At 37.9% G+C, this 17,219-nt stretch overlaps 1 protein-coding gene across 1 annotated transcript; it reads left to right on the forward strand.

Moving 5' to 3' along the window:
• Nucleotides 1-935: 935 nt before the first annotated feature.
• LOC127417273 (coactosin-like protein) lies at nt 936-7,172 on the forward strand. The gene is made up of 4 exons (XM_051657170.1): nt 936-1,214; nt 1,568-1,650; nt 5,554-5,711; nt 5,919-7,172. Exons 1-4 carry the CDS (start codon nt 1,138-1,140, stop codon nt 6,027-6,029), a joined length of 429 nt encoding a protein of 142 aa, XP_051513130.1. The 5' UTR covers nt 936-1,137; the 3' UTR covers nt 6,030-7,172.
• The last annotated feature ends 10,047 nt before the right edge of the window (nt 7,173-17,219 follow it).

Consider the following 17,219-nt stretch of genomic DNA (forward strand, 5'->3'; position numbering starts at 1 on the left):
AGGCATGAACCTCTTGCCACTGCAGTCTAGGCACGATTGTGATTTCAAGCTTGATTAAACTTCCTAGAGCTTAATGCATACACAGGCTGCGTCCGAAAACAGGAAAATACTTTGGAGGACTTCGGAGGCTGTATATGGAGGTAGGAAGGGATGAAGGCATGTCCAAATCCAATATTCGTGTCATATCCTGTCTACTGAGCTACCTTTATCTGATCGATTTTAGAAGGCAGCATAGATGTATCCTTCGCTGCCTATGAAATCCCACAATCCTGTCAACTGTAAGTTGATCCTTAGCTGATCAACTTACGGTGTAAGGCTCGTCGTTTGCCATTGTCAGATTGCTCGTTCCTGTTGCGTGTCCTCAACCTGACAACCCGCGTGAGCTTCGAGTCTGGGGAGGAGGGGGCGGGAGAGACAACTCTCTCCAATATTTGAATTTGGGCTGCAGTACCCATTTTAAACGCTTGATGTCAATGTTAGATATTGCTCTTTTAAATTGTAAAATATTTAAAAAACATGGTAATATTTTTATGCTGATTTAAATCAAAATCATTCTGCCTGAACGATGTATGTCTAAATGTCTCAAGTCAATGCAAAGAACCTTTATAATAATAAAAGTAGACTTCATTTTCTTTATGCTAAATACAGTTTTTTTTTTTTTTTGCCTTTTGAGGTGAAATATAACCCCGACATATTTCCGTGAGATTTAGATATTTACAGTATGCAAATTGTCTTTTATCCAAATATTGCATACCTGATGAGCGCAACCCTTTGTGCTCGTGCTAAACAGCGAGATCCACAAGATGGCAGAGTAACTCATACAAACTGTCAGAAGACATCAAACCAAACTGGGCGGATTTAATTTAGCACAATACCCAGGTTGGCCGTTAGGAGGAAGTACTATTGCCTTATTCACTGGAACATTAACCTGACAGACTATCCTTACTAACGCCCATTAAGTGGCAATAGGAAATGAATCAAGTCGTGAAATTACTTGCCACTCCATACCACTGAGAGAAGACATCTCCCTGTCACACCAGCCTGTCTACATCTCCTCAATCACACTTTGGGATTTAAAATACGTCAGCGTCTCATTCCTGCTGGCTTTGTTCTTTGTTTCTCTTTTTCATCGTCGCAATGGCAACGCGAATCGACAAAGATGCTTGCAGAGAAGCATACAATCTGGTCCGAGACGACGGCTCTGATATCTGCTGGTGAGTGAAGCCTGCAGTGGATTGTCTTGGTTTGACTAGACAGTGCTCTGTTTTGGCGCGCTGTCGCTGAACTCGTTACATTTTCATCAAATGGAATCTCTTTACGGATACATTGTAACAAGCCTATAAAATGCAGTTTTGATATGAATATGACAGCATGGCTCTATGGCAACACGTAAGGATGATTCTTGAACACTAACCTAGTGCGCAGTCTACCTAGACGGCATTTTGGGACATAGATGCGCATTTAGGCACAGACATGCTATCTAACTAGGGCGCTCACTAGGTTTAGCGTAACAGCCATAGTAGCATTTTGGCAACAGTTATAAACTATCCGTTTTGCTGTTTTAAAGGGCATCTTTCAAGTATGACGGATCTACCATTGTACCAGCGGGTCACGGGTCCGACTATGCAGAGTTCAAGAGTCAGTGTACAGGTGAGTCCATTCTCTGCTGTTCACATGCATTGATTATTGTTGAGGAAATTTAATGAATGTATACTTAGGTACTTTTTGCTCAGCAGAGGCAATTAATCAATCAATCATGTGTTAAAGTCTACGTCACATTGACCACACGGAAGTATTTCTTTAGTTAGACAATACCATATATGGTTTCATACTTGTCCTAAATGAAATGAAAGGACTACAGCCTTGTCAGGGTGAGAAACTGGTGATAAGTTTAAACAGAGGCATTAGAATTCTTACAAAAATATGTAGTGAATTAAGTAAATGTAAGGCATTATAATTCAACTGATATTTATTTAAATGTGTCTGTGGTTTGGGGGATATATTGAGCTACATTGTGCAGTATACAGAATAAAGTGTATTTTATAACGGTAAAGAAGACCCGAGAATCAGGTTGCACTGAGAGAATGAAAATTATGTAATTTCTCACCTCACATCCTGTCATCCTAAATGAACAGAGATTTGGGCGTGGTGCTCAGTCTCCAAAGAGTATGTTGAGCAGCCGCTGGCAGACATAAACTTATGGAAGTGTTGTAATACTTTGGCTTTTGCCACTGTACTTTCACAGATGAACAAGGATGTCATCCTTTATGAAGCAGTTTAACATATATTAACTCTTCCATTGCTGGAGAATACTTTGTAACATCCTTTTGTTGTAAAGTTCACGACATAGCCACCCATAAGACTGTTAAATGAATTGCATTGAATTCAACTGAATTGCATTAACTTTATTATGTGTTGTTATGATAGGATATAGAAACCCTGGCACAAGTACAATATTTGACATTTGTTCAGTAAACATATATTCTAAAAAATTGACTTTGCACTGAAATCTGAAGCTCGTCAAACATTTAACTTTATAAGGCTTTAAGAGTGGTCTAACAGTTTATATGTAGTATTTTTATTTTATTTTTGCTGCATCATCATCATTGTCTAGCATATACTGTAAGTAGGCATGTAATGTAATTAGTCAGCACATATACACTGACTTATTGGAAATTAGACCTTACACCCTACGTACAAGAGGAATCATTCGTGTGGGCAACTAAGGTCCTCACATTGAGAAAATGACATTGTTTTCATAGAATTGTAAAAGAGACAGCACACTCGTCTTTTTTACCACCGTCCATGCTTTCCTGCAGCTGACTTGGTATGTTGACACATGGGGTGCTGGTAAGCATTGCTCATTTCCCAAATTCAAGGTTTCAGTTCTGTAAAATACAACAGAGGCCCTTCAAATGTCTTTGTAATGTGACTTTGATTTATTGATTTAGGTTCTTAAACCTTAAACCAAGTTAATCAACAACAGAAAACCAGATAATATCAGTGTCAAGAAGTGCCAGGGGAATTCACCTGGGAATTAGTTTTCCAGGAAAGTCCTGCTAAGATCTTATTTAACTATTTTAAGTCATACACAATACATTTTTGCAAGTCAGGATGGAACTAGAGTGTGATGCTTTTTGCAGCCATTTTTTTTTTAAATTCTTTAAAAATTATGTATCATTCATATAATGCATCATTCATTCATTCATTCATTCATTAATATTCAGTATATATTATTATACACTTGGGGACCACAGAGAATGGTTTTCAGTGTGGGTCAAAAATGACTCGAAGGACAATAGGAGGGTTAAAACAAATTAATACTGCCCTACAGCAAATGCTTTATATGTATATAGTATTTATGTATGTGTAGTGTAAGCATAAAGGCCTGGTTGCAACAGACCTCTTAAGTTAAGAAAACCTTTAGTTATAATTGTAAGGGTATTACCAGGAAGGGTTTTCTTAACTTGAGGGGTTTGGTTAGACTGGCAGTAGGCTATTATCATTATTAGGGATAAGCAAAGCATTTTTATTTGTATTTTTTGCTTAGAATAAAGATCACGATTCTCTCATGATTCTCAAAAAAATAAATAAAAAAATAATAATAAAAATGCTTATGTGATTTACAAAACCTGAATATAAGGGTACTAAACAAAGTAACTTGTAATTTACTAGAGGTTCTGACAAAATGTTTTCTTCTTCAATCTATGCAAAAATGCAATAAAGTTGTAAATCAAATATATACATTTAAAATGTCCTAAATCCACAAGAGGACACAACCAATACATTACAAACTAAACAGCACCTTGTTATTATTGCAAATAAATAAATAAAATAATTCTGTTAAAAAATAAATGAAATGATTTAGCCTGTTTCTCACATGCTAAGAAAAAGCAAAACGAGTGGAAAAAAAGCTTCATTAACAGTTTTGTCAACTTAGTTTTGCTCTGGTAGGCAAATATGCAATAAACTGTTATTTTACTAATAGATCTACATTAATACTGATTTGATGCCATAACAATGCCTAAATGTCTATTACAGACATCATGGAGCCTAAATACATTTCGACATCGTCTTAATATCACCTAAAGAGGGGTATTTTGATTTAAAAAAACAGCATAGAATCTCGTGCAGGAGTGCTGCATTCATCACGAGACACAAGCGCACATACAAAGCAGCCGGCTGTAATCAAACAGTTGCACAGGTAACGAATTTAGTCAGATCTGTGGCTATTAAAATATTGAATTGAGCAGAGATTCCGTCACACTCCTAGCTAATCGTGGCTGCACCCTACAGTTTGTAAACCACTATGCTGCACATACGTCTTTGGCTGTTGCGGTTTAGTTTATTCAGCATCTCATGCAGGAGCACTGTGTTTTGTTGATGCCATTTAAAGTTTAAATGATCAACATTTAAAAACATGTCGTGAAGTGAATTTCTCATTTAAATTTGACCGCTTTACAAAGGTATGCCACGAGAACGTTAATATACATTGCAGAATCGTTGCCATTTAGAAATGAGATTGCGTGGGTATCTGAATGTAGATCGAGATCTTTCAATGATTATTTTATCAATAGACAAGACAGTTAAAAGTTACAGGGAACTGTTGAGGAGAGAGAGGGTGAATGAAACAGGTGAGTACTTTAACATTATGAGCTCAAACTCGTCTGCCGCGGCTCTGATGTGGACCGTTTAAATGACACTGTGTTGCACATTGGCCTATTGTTGTAGTAACACGATGCATGCAACAACAAAACGAACCATGACTGGAAGTTTACATGTATCAGTCTCTTCACATGCAAGCTGGCGATTTTCGGCGCCTTCAAGGAAAAATCGGCCAAACAGGAAAATGTATCGGCCTCTGCGATATATTGGTCGACCACTGCTGTTAACTAAAACAACTCCCGTCCTCACCCACATTCTCCCTGCCTTGTTTTTCCACATGTATTATGATGTTATTGTAGCTCAGTTTCTTAGCCCTGTTCATCACTTGCACATTATGTTCTCAGATTGTATTTCATATTATGACATCTTTCTCTGGAATTGAAAACAATGCAATACTGTAGATTCAAAACACTTCCTACAATAGGGATAGTGTTTATTCAGATCAGAGCTCGACCTTGTCATAGTTCAGCTGAGCTGTAGAGACAAAACAATGGATAACATTGTGATGTTGATATTAAAGACTACATTACAATTGACCTTGTTTACTTTCTTAATGCACATACCTGGTGTCATTGTGCACATGATTCCACATAAAACAATGTCTTAGGAAAATCAAGTCCAGCACTTCCATAAAAAATGTGAAACGGCTTTCCTTTTTGGCTGATGTCATAAATCTGTCTTAAATCAGGTCCTGCCCTAGATTTTTATTTCCTTGTTAAATATCATGTTTCACTTGGAAATAAGGCCGCTTACAGAAGTAAAATGGTTTGTGAACTGCATTTTGTGTTGATTTATGAAAAACAAAAATATCCAAGAAAATTGCAACCATTCCTCTTTATTTCAAAGTCAGTCCTCTTTGTTCAGGCTTGCTTTCTCTTTAAATCTCAGATGATGACCGTCTCTTTGGGTTTGTGAGGATCACAACGGGTGATGCCATGAGTAAGCGAGCCAAGTTCACCCTCATCACCTGGATTGGTGAGAATGTCAGTGGACTACAAAGAGCTAAGATCAGCACTGACAAGACACTGGTAAAAGACATTGTTCAGGTGGGTTTTCAGTTTTGTGTTTCCCGATTCCACCTTGCGTACTGTATGCAAAGTCTCAAACTTACAAAATAAGACATGCCCAGGCACACAGGTCATTGTGGATTTCACTGACACTTTAAACAAATTGTTGCATCCATGCACAAAATCTCTCTTTTCCTATCCCTGCATCCCACATCAGTAGAATCATTCCCTTTGTTTTCCTTGCAGAACTTTGCCAAGGAGTTCATGATCAGTGATCCCCGGGAGTTGGAGGAAGACTACCTCCGCAATGAGCTGAAGAAAGCTGGTGGGGCCAATTACGATGCCCAAGCTGAATAGAACTTGGAGTGGGGTTTCCATGGGGTTGGGACATCCAAACTGGATGAGAAGGAAGGGGAAAACTCATCTCATACATGCACCCACAAACAAACACATACACGCACTTAGACAAACACAAACATACATACCTCATCCCCCTTGGGAACTGTGATTTTGCCAGGCAGGATGTGTTAAAAAATCTACAGACTTGTTAGCTTTGGAACAACATTTATATGAACCAGTTCATCTTCAGGGAAAGGGGTGGGGTTTAAGGTTAGGCTTAGGGTTGGCAGTTAGGGCTTTTAAACCATTTAATCTGTCATTTCCCTCTGATTTATTGGTAGTTAATGGATAGTTTAAGGTGCAGGTTTGGAATAGGGTTTTTTGGAGGATTATTTTCCTTATACTATCTTGTTCCAGTCAGGACTCAAAATATGTTGATCCAAAAATCACATCTTACTTGGCAAAGTCGAGGTGACCCATCCCTCTCACCAGTTTGGTCATTGATGATTGATCTACTGTACTGTGCATCATCTCACTGTCATCTCATCTAGTGCTATGAGGTTATGGTTTTCTTCAGTGGCATTTTTGTAACTGTAATTAGAGTTTTTGAGGAAGCTCCCTTGGCTTATGATCAGAGTTGCCATCACTGTGATATGCTTTCATAACATTCTCAATGGAAGCAATGAAGAGCATGTGAGTCCAGCATTGTATAGGGGTCTAAATGAATGTTCATCTGCTTGCTGACTCCTCTAATACAGACCACTGTGTTTACTGTCTTAATCTCCCATGGAGAGGAAGACATCATGGAATGTGTGCGTTTGTGTATGTGTGTGTGCATGATTGTTTGCAGACGCTGCACTGTGACTGGCTAACTTGCATGCAAGGGGGTATAGACTTAAATACTACCCCAAACTACTTTGGCTGTGTCACTCTCCACTTAACCAAGGAGCAGCCATTTCTCTAGTGTAGCTTAAATTTCAGTTTGAATTAAAACTCCTAAGAATGTTTATTATTATTATTATTATTATTATAGGCTTTATTTACATTAACAATATGACCTGTGGTTCTTCCTTGGGAATAAAAATGCCTCCAGGTGCCAAGAAAAGAAAGAAGATGTGCACAAAAGCAATCATTTCAGAATAAAATCGTCATTTTTTTCAAGATGTTTTGTCCTTGTGTATTCCATTTTGCTTTTTACAATATTTGTGCATGTTTGACTATTGGCTGTGAACGATTGGGCCTCTTGTTCCGCTTAGGTAATGCAAGCCACTTGGCACAGCACTGCTCTTCTGCACAAATATTAACAATTCCAGGGGGCTTAGGGGAGTCCCAGTTGTTGTCATGGCCACCACTGTGGTCAGATGGGCTCCAAACTGCTCTAAAGCTTGTCACCTCCCTCCATACCCCCCCCCCCATTCTAACCTCTATTCTTCTCTGTCCTCAATCTCTCCTACTCTCCCAGTCTGCCATTTAGTCCAACAGATGTAAACCCAACTGCATAATTGCTTAATCCATAATCTATAAGCTTCTTCCAGGCTGCTTTTATGACGCTGAGTTTTGGTGGCAAGGGAGCCTCGAGGAATGTAGACGTAAGAGAACACTCTAAAAGAAGGCAGAAATTGGGGCCCTGTGAAAGATCTGCTTTGTTTGCTGTTTGCATTCTCCTAATAGATTATTCAATTGGGTTGGTAGAGCTTCGCATTGCTATGGCAGAGTCGCAACTGGACAGTAGGTTGGAAAGTGTGTTGCGCTGCAACATCATAACCCTATACGAGTGTATTTAGTGGTGATTTTTAAGGCCACCCTCACTGTTACCATAGCTTATTCATAGGGTTAGGGTTTTAAACCCTAACCACAACCCTTAACCCTAAGTAATACACTTTGGCATGTGCTAAGACATGAATAATACCTCAAATTGTGTGGTTTGAAGAGGAGAGGTGTTCTGTTGCTTTTCTAAGAAGTCAGATTTATGATTTTTGCATGATGGATTATAAAATGGACAAAACAATCCCATAAACTTAGATTGGAGGAGGGACCCAAGCCATATCTAAGGATCCGAATATCATAGAGACGATTAGGGGTTAGGTGGGGTGGACTCTCTTTTGTCTTGGGACTGTAACGGCAGGTTCACACATCCTCCGTGAGTGAGGCGTGAGTGGCACATTTTCAACGTGCCACTCAATAACAGATGACACCATTTACACTGCAAGCATGAGGTGTGTGTTTTTAAATGAGCTTAGTTTAAAAAGCATGCATGGGCAGAACAGGTGTCGCTAAGTTACTGTGGGGCTGCTTTAATGAGATAAATTACACATGAAGGTTAATTAGTCTCCTGCCACAGAGAAGGGCCAGTTTTGTTTTGATTCTTGGCATCAAGAATGGCTTGTTTAAGTCAAACTCACACACAGTCATGCAGGATGGTCCTTTTTCTTATTTGCATGTTCTGAGAACATCTCAACTTCAGCCAAGAGCATTGCTCGCTTGCTTTACTAGGACTCTCTGTCATACAGACTGTGTTTTGACAGAAAGTGTGTGTGCGCGGACATGTTTCAGTGGATTCCTTGGCATCTTGTTCATAAGGAAGTTACTGCCAGCTATTCTGCTCAGATCTTTCCTGCATTCCCGAGGCCTCCCAGTTCAAGCATACTTAATCATAACCCACACACATTTCTGAAGTCATGTGATCAGTTTTTGTGTGACTATTATAGAAATGTATTGTATATGTATTAACATATTTTGTCTTCAAATGAGCCACGTACATCACATAATACATTTGTTAGCAACAATTTTTCCTATTTTATTTTGATTGCCAGTTATGTTAAGTTGTGTGGGAGGAGTCTGCCAAGAACAAACACAGTGTTCTGTTAACTTTCTGTGGAAGAAACCAAGTTCTGCTGTTTTAGCCTTATTACAAAGGGTTAGCTCGCTGAGTCTTTGGAGGTACTGTTCAAAGGAAAGTTGTAAAAGTTGTTTACATCCAAACCTCTGTATTTACATCTACAGTGCCTAAATGCTGAGCCAGCTTAGCGCCACTGATAAGGATGCAATGTGAGCATGATTTAGAAGGACTATTGGTGGTTATTTTTGATTGGGTCTGGCTTTGGTGGATGGAAGATGATGGGATTGAACTGGGGCGAGAAAGGGGGTCTTTTGAGAGTGAGTGAATGGTTCACTTCTCAATGTTCCTCTGTACCATTCAAATTCTGGCACAGTGCTGTCATTGTCATGGGCTAACAAGCTGTGCTCCTACTAGCCAAACCTGGCTCATTGGTTCCATCGTCACTAACCTGCCAGCAAAGAGTACGATCCCCATTATCAGTGGGGTTCCCAACAATTCAGACAGTGTTCTCTACCCATGTTCTTTTAAGTTGTTGATCCATGTCCATGTGAACTAAAAACATGTCTTTAAAGTTCTGGAGTTATTTGAAGACCAAATTTAAAGAAAGGCTGACTGGTTGTCAGAAAATAGCCATAAGATTAGACTGATTCAAGAGAACAACAATATTTTCACACATTTGCAAATACAGAACACTCTTTGTACAAGAGTCCATGCATTCCCAACATTCAGTGACCGTATGTTCATTCGTGGGTTGGATTCAGCCCCCTTTTGAATGCTCTAGAGCAATGAGAAGGCTCAATTTGTAATGCTAATTAAGTGATGGTGAGCAACAAAATATAGGAGCTGACAAAACTTCATACTGTAAATGGAGTAAAGCAGCTACCAACTCAATTCTTTGTACTGAAACAGGAAGTATGCACCCTTCCCACAAAGCCCGTCCTCCTTATTCAAAATCTGAGATGGCGCTAATTGATTCTTCCAAACCAAATTTATGTATCTTTCTGAATTGTTGATCCGCAAGAAATTTGCTTTTAATTGGGCTATAACTCTTTTGTATATGGGTCAACAAGCTGGGTAACAAAGATATTTATGTATTGATCAAGTACTGGCACACTTATAGGAGCCATGCAATCCAAAATAGAGAAATATGCAGTACTATGAAAGGTCAAGCGTAGTCCTAAATAAATCTGAGTGTTTGATGATGACTAATTAATCATTCTAAAACTCATACCCCCTGTAATAAAATACATGCCATCCCAGTTGCCCTCACTTTTTATTAAAACTTAATTTATTAGATTTTAAAGTGCTGCAATCTTACAATATGTATTGGAAATTAAAAGTCAAGTTAATGTAGTACATTTTATAGCTATATTACAATGAGAACTGGATTGAGTGTGCAAGAGGTCCGCCAGAATACTCTGCTCAGATATTCTCACATAGCTGTTTAATGTTACAGCTGCCAACCACAAATGCACTCAAGTACTGAATGAGTTAATGAAAACTTGATTCTGTAGCATTTAATAATAGATGATCAATGCTCTTTTCTCAAAGGAATAATTCAACCAAAAATGAGAATTCTCTTAACATTTTCTCACACTCATGCCATCCCAGATGTGTATGACTTTCTTTCTTCTGCAGAACACAAAGATTTTTAGAAGAATATTTCAGCTCTCAAAACTTTGAAGCTCTAAAAAGCTCATAAAGGCAGCATTAAATTAATCTATATGACTGCTATCCTAAACCTAACCCCCTTCTGATGCAATTCATGCGCTTTAGGGTGTGCACAGACCAAAATGTAACTCCATTTTCACTATAAATCTTGACATCAACAGTCTCCTTGGCGATCATGATTTTAAGCTTGATTATTCATCCTAGTGCCATCTAGGTCAAGTACTAGGAAGTGTAATAGAGCTTGAAATCATGATCAAGCCTAGAGACTGCAATGACAAGATGTACAGTAAAGGAGTTACATTTTTGGTCTGTTCTCACCCAAAACCGTTTGGATCACTTCAGAAGACGGATTAAACCACTGGAGTCTTATTGATTACTTCTGTGCTGCCTTTACTACCCGCAACCATTTGTTACTTTTTTTGCATGTGTTATTTCAAACCAATCAATCAAATAATTTTGTTTTGCTTTTCCTTCACACATAATGAGCAAAGCCAAAATAATTTAAAACAGTCCCATTAGAGAAGAGATTTTTGAGAGAAAAAAAGTCACGTGGATTACAAGGACTACTGATATCTTTTAACACACAGAGAGCCCTTGAGATTCTTAAACAGCTAGGTGTCATGCTTCACACATGAAGCCACTATGAGAAATGGTTGTGCTCATGACATCGTTCAAGTATGTGTGTGTGTGTGTGTGTGTGTGTGTGTGTGTGTGTGTGTGTGTGTGTGTGTGTGTGTGTGTGTGTGAGTGTGTGTGCGTGCTATGACATGCAAATTAAAGGGCAGGATATGTCAGAAAAATAAAGATAGCAAAAATAACAACTTAAAGAATGAGATCTTTTGTTAGAATATTTCATTACATGTTTAAAGGGCTCAGTGGAAACATTAATAAGGTGAAGCATAAACAAATGAACACCAAATAGACAGAGTGTGTGTGTGTGCGGATGAGTGCACGCACTTCTATGAGCATGGGTTGCTAAGGTTTTCACCATTTCCTGTATACAGCTGTGCTGAAAGACTTTTACCATATAAGGCTGCGGAAAGAAAGTGGCAGTAAAGGGAAGGAGAAAGAAGGAGCAGAGAAAAGAAAGAGAGAAACCTCATGTCTCAACTTGCATTCTGGACCTGCCACAGAAAGTGATTGTAAAGTTATGCCAGAGATAGCCCACCTATCCACACTTTTGCATAGTTAAAACTGATATGCTTTTGTTTCAGGCTTTGTCTGTGCCTGTCAGAAACATGTTCAGCTGAGATCTACAGAGCTAGTTTACCAAAAACGAACTTTCAATACAAATAACTATATTATGCAACACTTGCTACAGAAACTTGGGGATGAATAATAAGTTCCCTAATATTTTACATAGAATTTAAACATAAATGCTTAAAATTACATTACAAAAGGGAATATGTTGTTATATATTTTGAGCTTCATAATAAATACACCAATGGGAAGAGATACCTACTCTAAATGCATAATAGGACATCATTTACAGTGATCTGAAGAAATGTAGTGATGCCCATGTTCACTTTCGTTATCTCTCCCTCCCAATGAAAGTGAATATTGACTGAGGCTAGCATTCTATCTAACATCTTGTTTTGTGGAGAGAAAATAAAAAGAGTCATACAAGTTTGAAACAACATGAGGATGAACACAAGATGACCGAATAATAATTTTGGAGTGAATTATCTCTTTAAGGCTAGAATAATAAGAAGATACAGCATGTGTTATTTCAGGAAAGCATATATGCTGGCTAGGAAACCAGTGTGGGACACTGCCATAGCTTGTTCAAATATTATAGTCCATAAATACTGTACCTCATAGTTCATCAGTAATTCTCTGCAAGAAGTAAATGAGAGTTTACTTCTCTCCATAAGTGTTCACTGATTCTGCACAATACTTCCACAGGAACAACAAAAGCGAAACTGACTAGGTCTATACATGTTCATATCTTGAGCAGGTTGATTTGCTGTAATCATTAGAACAATAGCTGCACTGTTGCATATTTCACCTGCTCATAGAGAGTGCACTGTTACAAGAACAATGTTTTTCTAACCATTTAAAACACAGTGTGTGTCTTCCATATATGTCAAATATATAAAACTAAACTAGATAGGCTGAAAGCAGACTCTAATAAAATATAATTAAAGGTTAGCAAATTTCGCCCCCACAATTTAAATATTTGGGGCATTTTTGTCCCTTTAAGTGTACTTTTTGCCCCAAGCCCTGTTAATTTCTGACGCTGGGGTAAATGTGTGTCTTGCTCAGTGATGATCTGCCTGCACTGACTTCTGAGAGGTAAGGAATCCTCTCACAGAATCTTATTTTTAATCACTGGCACAGGGTTCAAAATGACACCATTCTGAGCGGATGATTACTGAGCATGCGCAGTTAGCTACTAAACTCGATTATGGTTTCGCCACACACGATTGTCCCTTCATGTTTCCGTGGAATCGGAGTGAATACTATTCCTTCAGGTCATCTGATTTGCCTATTTCCATTTCCCTTTATTTTTATTTATATATATATATATATATATATATATATATATATATATATATATATATATATATATATATATATAACACTGTGTCATTGTGATGGTAATGCTTCATTTCAAACTTCTGGTGAAGACTGTTGAACGTCAGCAGGCATCACGCCCAGCTCTCACTTGAATCTCATGCCCTTAAAAGGCGTTTTTCAACGCCTGCCTGAGAAAGATCCATAAAGCCCCACTGCAAAGAAAAGGCTTCTGGTTTAACTGGCTGCATGAGTCTGTCCTCTTCTGGTCAACAAGAGGAACTGCATTACTCATCCCAATGACTGTCAAAATAGTTTGCTGAATATTAATGTGGACTATATTCATTAGAGTAATGTATGCATGTATGATGAATCAATGCAACAAATAAGCCAACTTCATATCAAAGAAAAATCAACTACCTGTAATCTGTTTTGGAGTTCCCTACTTTTTTATTTTTTAAATGTGTGTAGAAAAAAAAAAAAATTTAGTATCTGCCTTTTTCACTACATAAACAAAGATATCAACTTTCCTTTTGTAAACAATTTCTTATTATTTATGTCAGATTCTTTATCCATAAAATAAAATTATATGTGAGATGTTTTTCTCACATACACTGCCCTGTAAAAACAGTAGAATTAGCTATAAAAATATATCAGTATATATTAGGTAAACCTGTACATTTACATATTCATGCGATTATCTAATCAACCAATTGTGTGGCAGCAGTGTAATGTATAAAATCATGCAGATATGGATCAGGAGCTTCAGTTAATGTTCACATCAACCATGAGAATGGGGAATAAATGTGATCTCAGTGATTTAGACCGTGGCATGATTGTTGGTGCCAGACGGGCTGGTTTGAGTATTTCTATAACTGCTGATCTCCTGGGATTTTCACACACAACAGTCTAAAGAGTGTAAAGAAAATTGTGCGAAAAACCAAAAACATCCAGCGAGCAGCAGTTCTGTTGGTGAAAATTACTTGTTAATGAGAATGGCCAGACTGGTCCAAGCTGACAGCAAGGTGACATTAACACAAATAAACACACATTACAACAGTGCTATGCAGAAAATCATTTCTGAATGTACAACACGTTGAACATTGAGGCGGATGGGCTACAGCAGCAGAAGACCCCTCCGGGTACCACTACTGCCAGCTAAGAACAGGAAACTAAGGCTGCAGTGGGCAAAGTGTCCCCAAAACTGGACAGTAGACAATTGGAAAAATATCACCTGGTCTGACAAATCTGGATTTCTGCTGAGGTACACAAATGGTAGGCCCACTGCAGGATAGAGACGCATTCTGTCTCCTAGAGATAAACATAGTTTAGTGCAAAAAGTGCAAATCAATCCCAGAACAACAGCAAAGGACCTTGTGAAGATGCTGGAGGAAACAGGTAGACAAGTATCTATATCCACAGTAAAACAAGTCCTATATTGAAATAACCTGAAAGGCTGCTCAGCAAGGAAGAAGCCACTGCTCCAAAACCACCATAAAAAAGCCAGACTACAGTTTGCAAGTGCACATGGGGACAAAGAACTTTCTTTTTGGAGAAATGTCCTCTGGTCTAAAGAAACAAAAATTGAACTGTTTGGCCATAATGACCATCATTATGTTTGGAGGAAAAAGGGTGAGGCTTGCAAGCCGAAGAACACCATCCCAACCGTGAAGCATAGGGGTGGCAGCATCATGTAGTGGGGGTGCTTTGCAGCATGAGGGACTGGTGCACTTCACAAAATAGATGGCATCATGAGGAAGGAAAATTATGTGGATATATTGAAGTAACATCAAGACATCAGCCAGGAAGTTAAAGCTCAGTCGCTATTGGGTCTTCCAAATGGACAATGACCTCAAGTATACCTCCAAAGTTGTGGCAAAATGGCTTAAGGACAACAAAGTCAAAGTATTGGAGTGGCCATCACAAAGCCCTAACCTCAGTCCAATAGAAAATTTGTGGGCAGAACTAGAAAAGCGTGTGCGAGCAAGGGGGCCTACAAACCTGACTCAGTAACACCAGTTCTGTCTGGAGGAATGGGCCAAAATTCCAGCAACTTATTGTGAGACACTTGTGGAAGGCTATCCAAAATGTTTGATCCAAGTTAAACAATTTAAAGGCAATGCTACCAAATACTAACAAAGTATATGTAAACATCTGACCCACTGGAAATGTAATGAAAGAAATAAAAGCTGAAATAAATCATTCTCGCTACTATTATTCTGACATTTCACATTCTTATAATAAAGTGATTCAAACTGACCAGAGACAGGGAAAGTTTTCTAAGATTAAATGTCAGGAATTGTGAAAAACTGACTTTAAATGTATTTGGCTAAGGTGTATATAAACTTCAACTTAACAGATTTTGCTCTTATGGAAAGAAATTGGTACTTTTATTCACCAAAGTGGCATTCAACTGATCACAATATATAGTCAGGACATTAATAATGTGAAAAATTAATATTACAATTTGAAAAAAATGTTCAGAACTTCTTAAACTACTTCAAAGTGTTCTCATCAAAAAATTCTCCATGTGCAGCAATGACAGCTTTGCAGATCCTTGGCATTCTAGCTGTCAGTTTGTCCAGATACTCAGGTGACATTTCACCCCACGCTTCCTGTAGCACTTGTCATAGATGTGGCTGTCTTGTCGGGCACTTCTCACACACCTTACAGTCTAGCTTATCCCACAAAAGCTCAATGGGGTTAAGATCCATAACACTCTTTTCCAGTTATCTGTTGTCCAATGTCTGTGTTTATTTGCCCACTCTAAACTTTTCTTTTTGTTTTTCTGTTTCAAAAGTGGCTTTTCCTTTGCAATTCTTCCCGTAAGGCCTGCACCCCTGAGTCTTCTCTTTACTGTTATACATGAAACTGGTGTTGAGCGGGTAGAATTCAATGAAGCTGTCAGCTGAGGACATGTGAGACATCTATTTCTCAAACTAGAGTCTCTGATGTACTTATCCTCTTGTTTAGTTGTACATCTGGCCTTGCACATCTCTTTCTGTCCTTGTTAGAGCCAGTTGTCCTTTGTCTTTGAAGACTGTAGTGTACACCTTTGTATGAAATCTTCATTTTTTATGGGAAATTTCAAGCATTGTATAGCCTTCATTCCTCAAAACAATGACTGACTGATGAGTTTCTAGAGAAAGCTGTTTCTTATTTGCCATTTTTGACCTAATATTGACCTTAAGACATGCCAGTCTATTGCATACTATGGCAACTCAAAAACAAACACAAATAAAATGTTAAGCTTCATTTAACAAACCAACTGTGTTTGATATAATGGCAAGTGATTTTCTATTACCAAATTAGCAATTTAGGATGATTACTCAAGGATAAGGTGTTGGAGTGATGGCTGCTGTTAATAGGGCCTGTCTAGATTTCATCTAAAATTATTTTTCAAATAGTGATGGTGCTGTTTTTTACATCAGTAATGTCCTGACTATATTTTGTGATCAGTTCAATGCCACTTTGGTGAATTAAAATACCAATTTTCTTCCGAAACAGCAAAATCTGTACATTATTCCAAACTTTTGGCCGCCAGTGTGTATATATATATACAGACATACAGGGTTGGGAGGGTTACTTTTGAAATGTATTCCACTACAGATTACAGAATACATGCTGTAAAATGTAATTTGTAATGTATTCCATTAGATTACTCAAGGTCAGAAACAGTTTCTAAATACTTTGGATTACTTCTTCAGCACTGGTAGATTTTTTCACTTGTTGTGACTATAGAAACTCTGCCAGTACAGTAAGACAAAATACACATGTTAAAAATACATTCCCTGAAAAACATAAATATCTTATGCAGTGTTGTTTCTAAAACAAGATAAATCAAATTGATCTTGTTTTAAGGATTTTTAGATATTTTTACAGGAAAACAATACAAAAATTATTATCAAGATTATGATGTTTGCCCTAATATCAAAGGTCTTACTAGAAAAAAAAGAAATTATGATCCAATGTGAATTTTCTTGATAAAAAAATATGATCGTGCCTGATAACTTGTGCATGTAAAATGGCTAGAAATAGCATTTTAGCTTTGTGTAAAGCTGACAATTTTACACAAGGTTTATTTCTATTTCTTCTGCTCCAAACTTACTTCTCTGTCTGCTCGTATCAGAATCAGAATCAGCTTTATTGCCAAGTATGCTTACACATACAAGGAATTTGTC

This window comes from Myxocyprinus asiaticus, chromosome 26 (assembly GCF_019703515.2).
Source record: "Myxocyprinus asiaticus isolate MX2 ecotype Aquarium Trade chromosome 26, UBuf_Myxa_2, whole genome shotgun sequence".
Taxonomy (NCBI): domain Eukaryota; kingdom Metazoa; phylum Chordata; class Actinopteri; order Cypriniformes; family Catostomidae; genus Myxocyprinus; species Myxocyprinus asiaticus.

Excerpts from the sequence above, each read along its gene's own strand:
- LOC127417273 (XM_051657170.1), top strand. The coding sequence starts at position 1,138 with ATGGCAACGCGAATCGACAAAGATGCTTGCAGAGAAGCATACAATCTG. Across the intron at positions 1,215-1,567 it reads GACGGCTCTGATATCTGCTG|GGCATCTTTCAAGTATGACG; the intron begins GTGAGTGAAGCC and ends GCTGTTTTAAAG. Across the intron at positions 5,712-5,918 it reads TGGTAAAAGACATTGTTCAG|AACTTTGCCAAGGAGTTCAT; the intron begins GTGGGTTTTCAG and ends TTTTCCTTGCAG.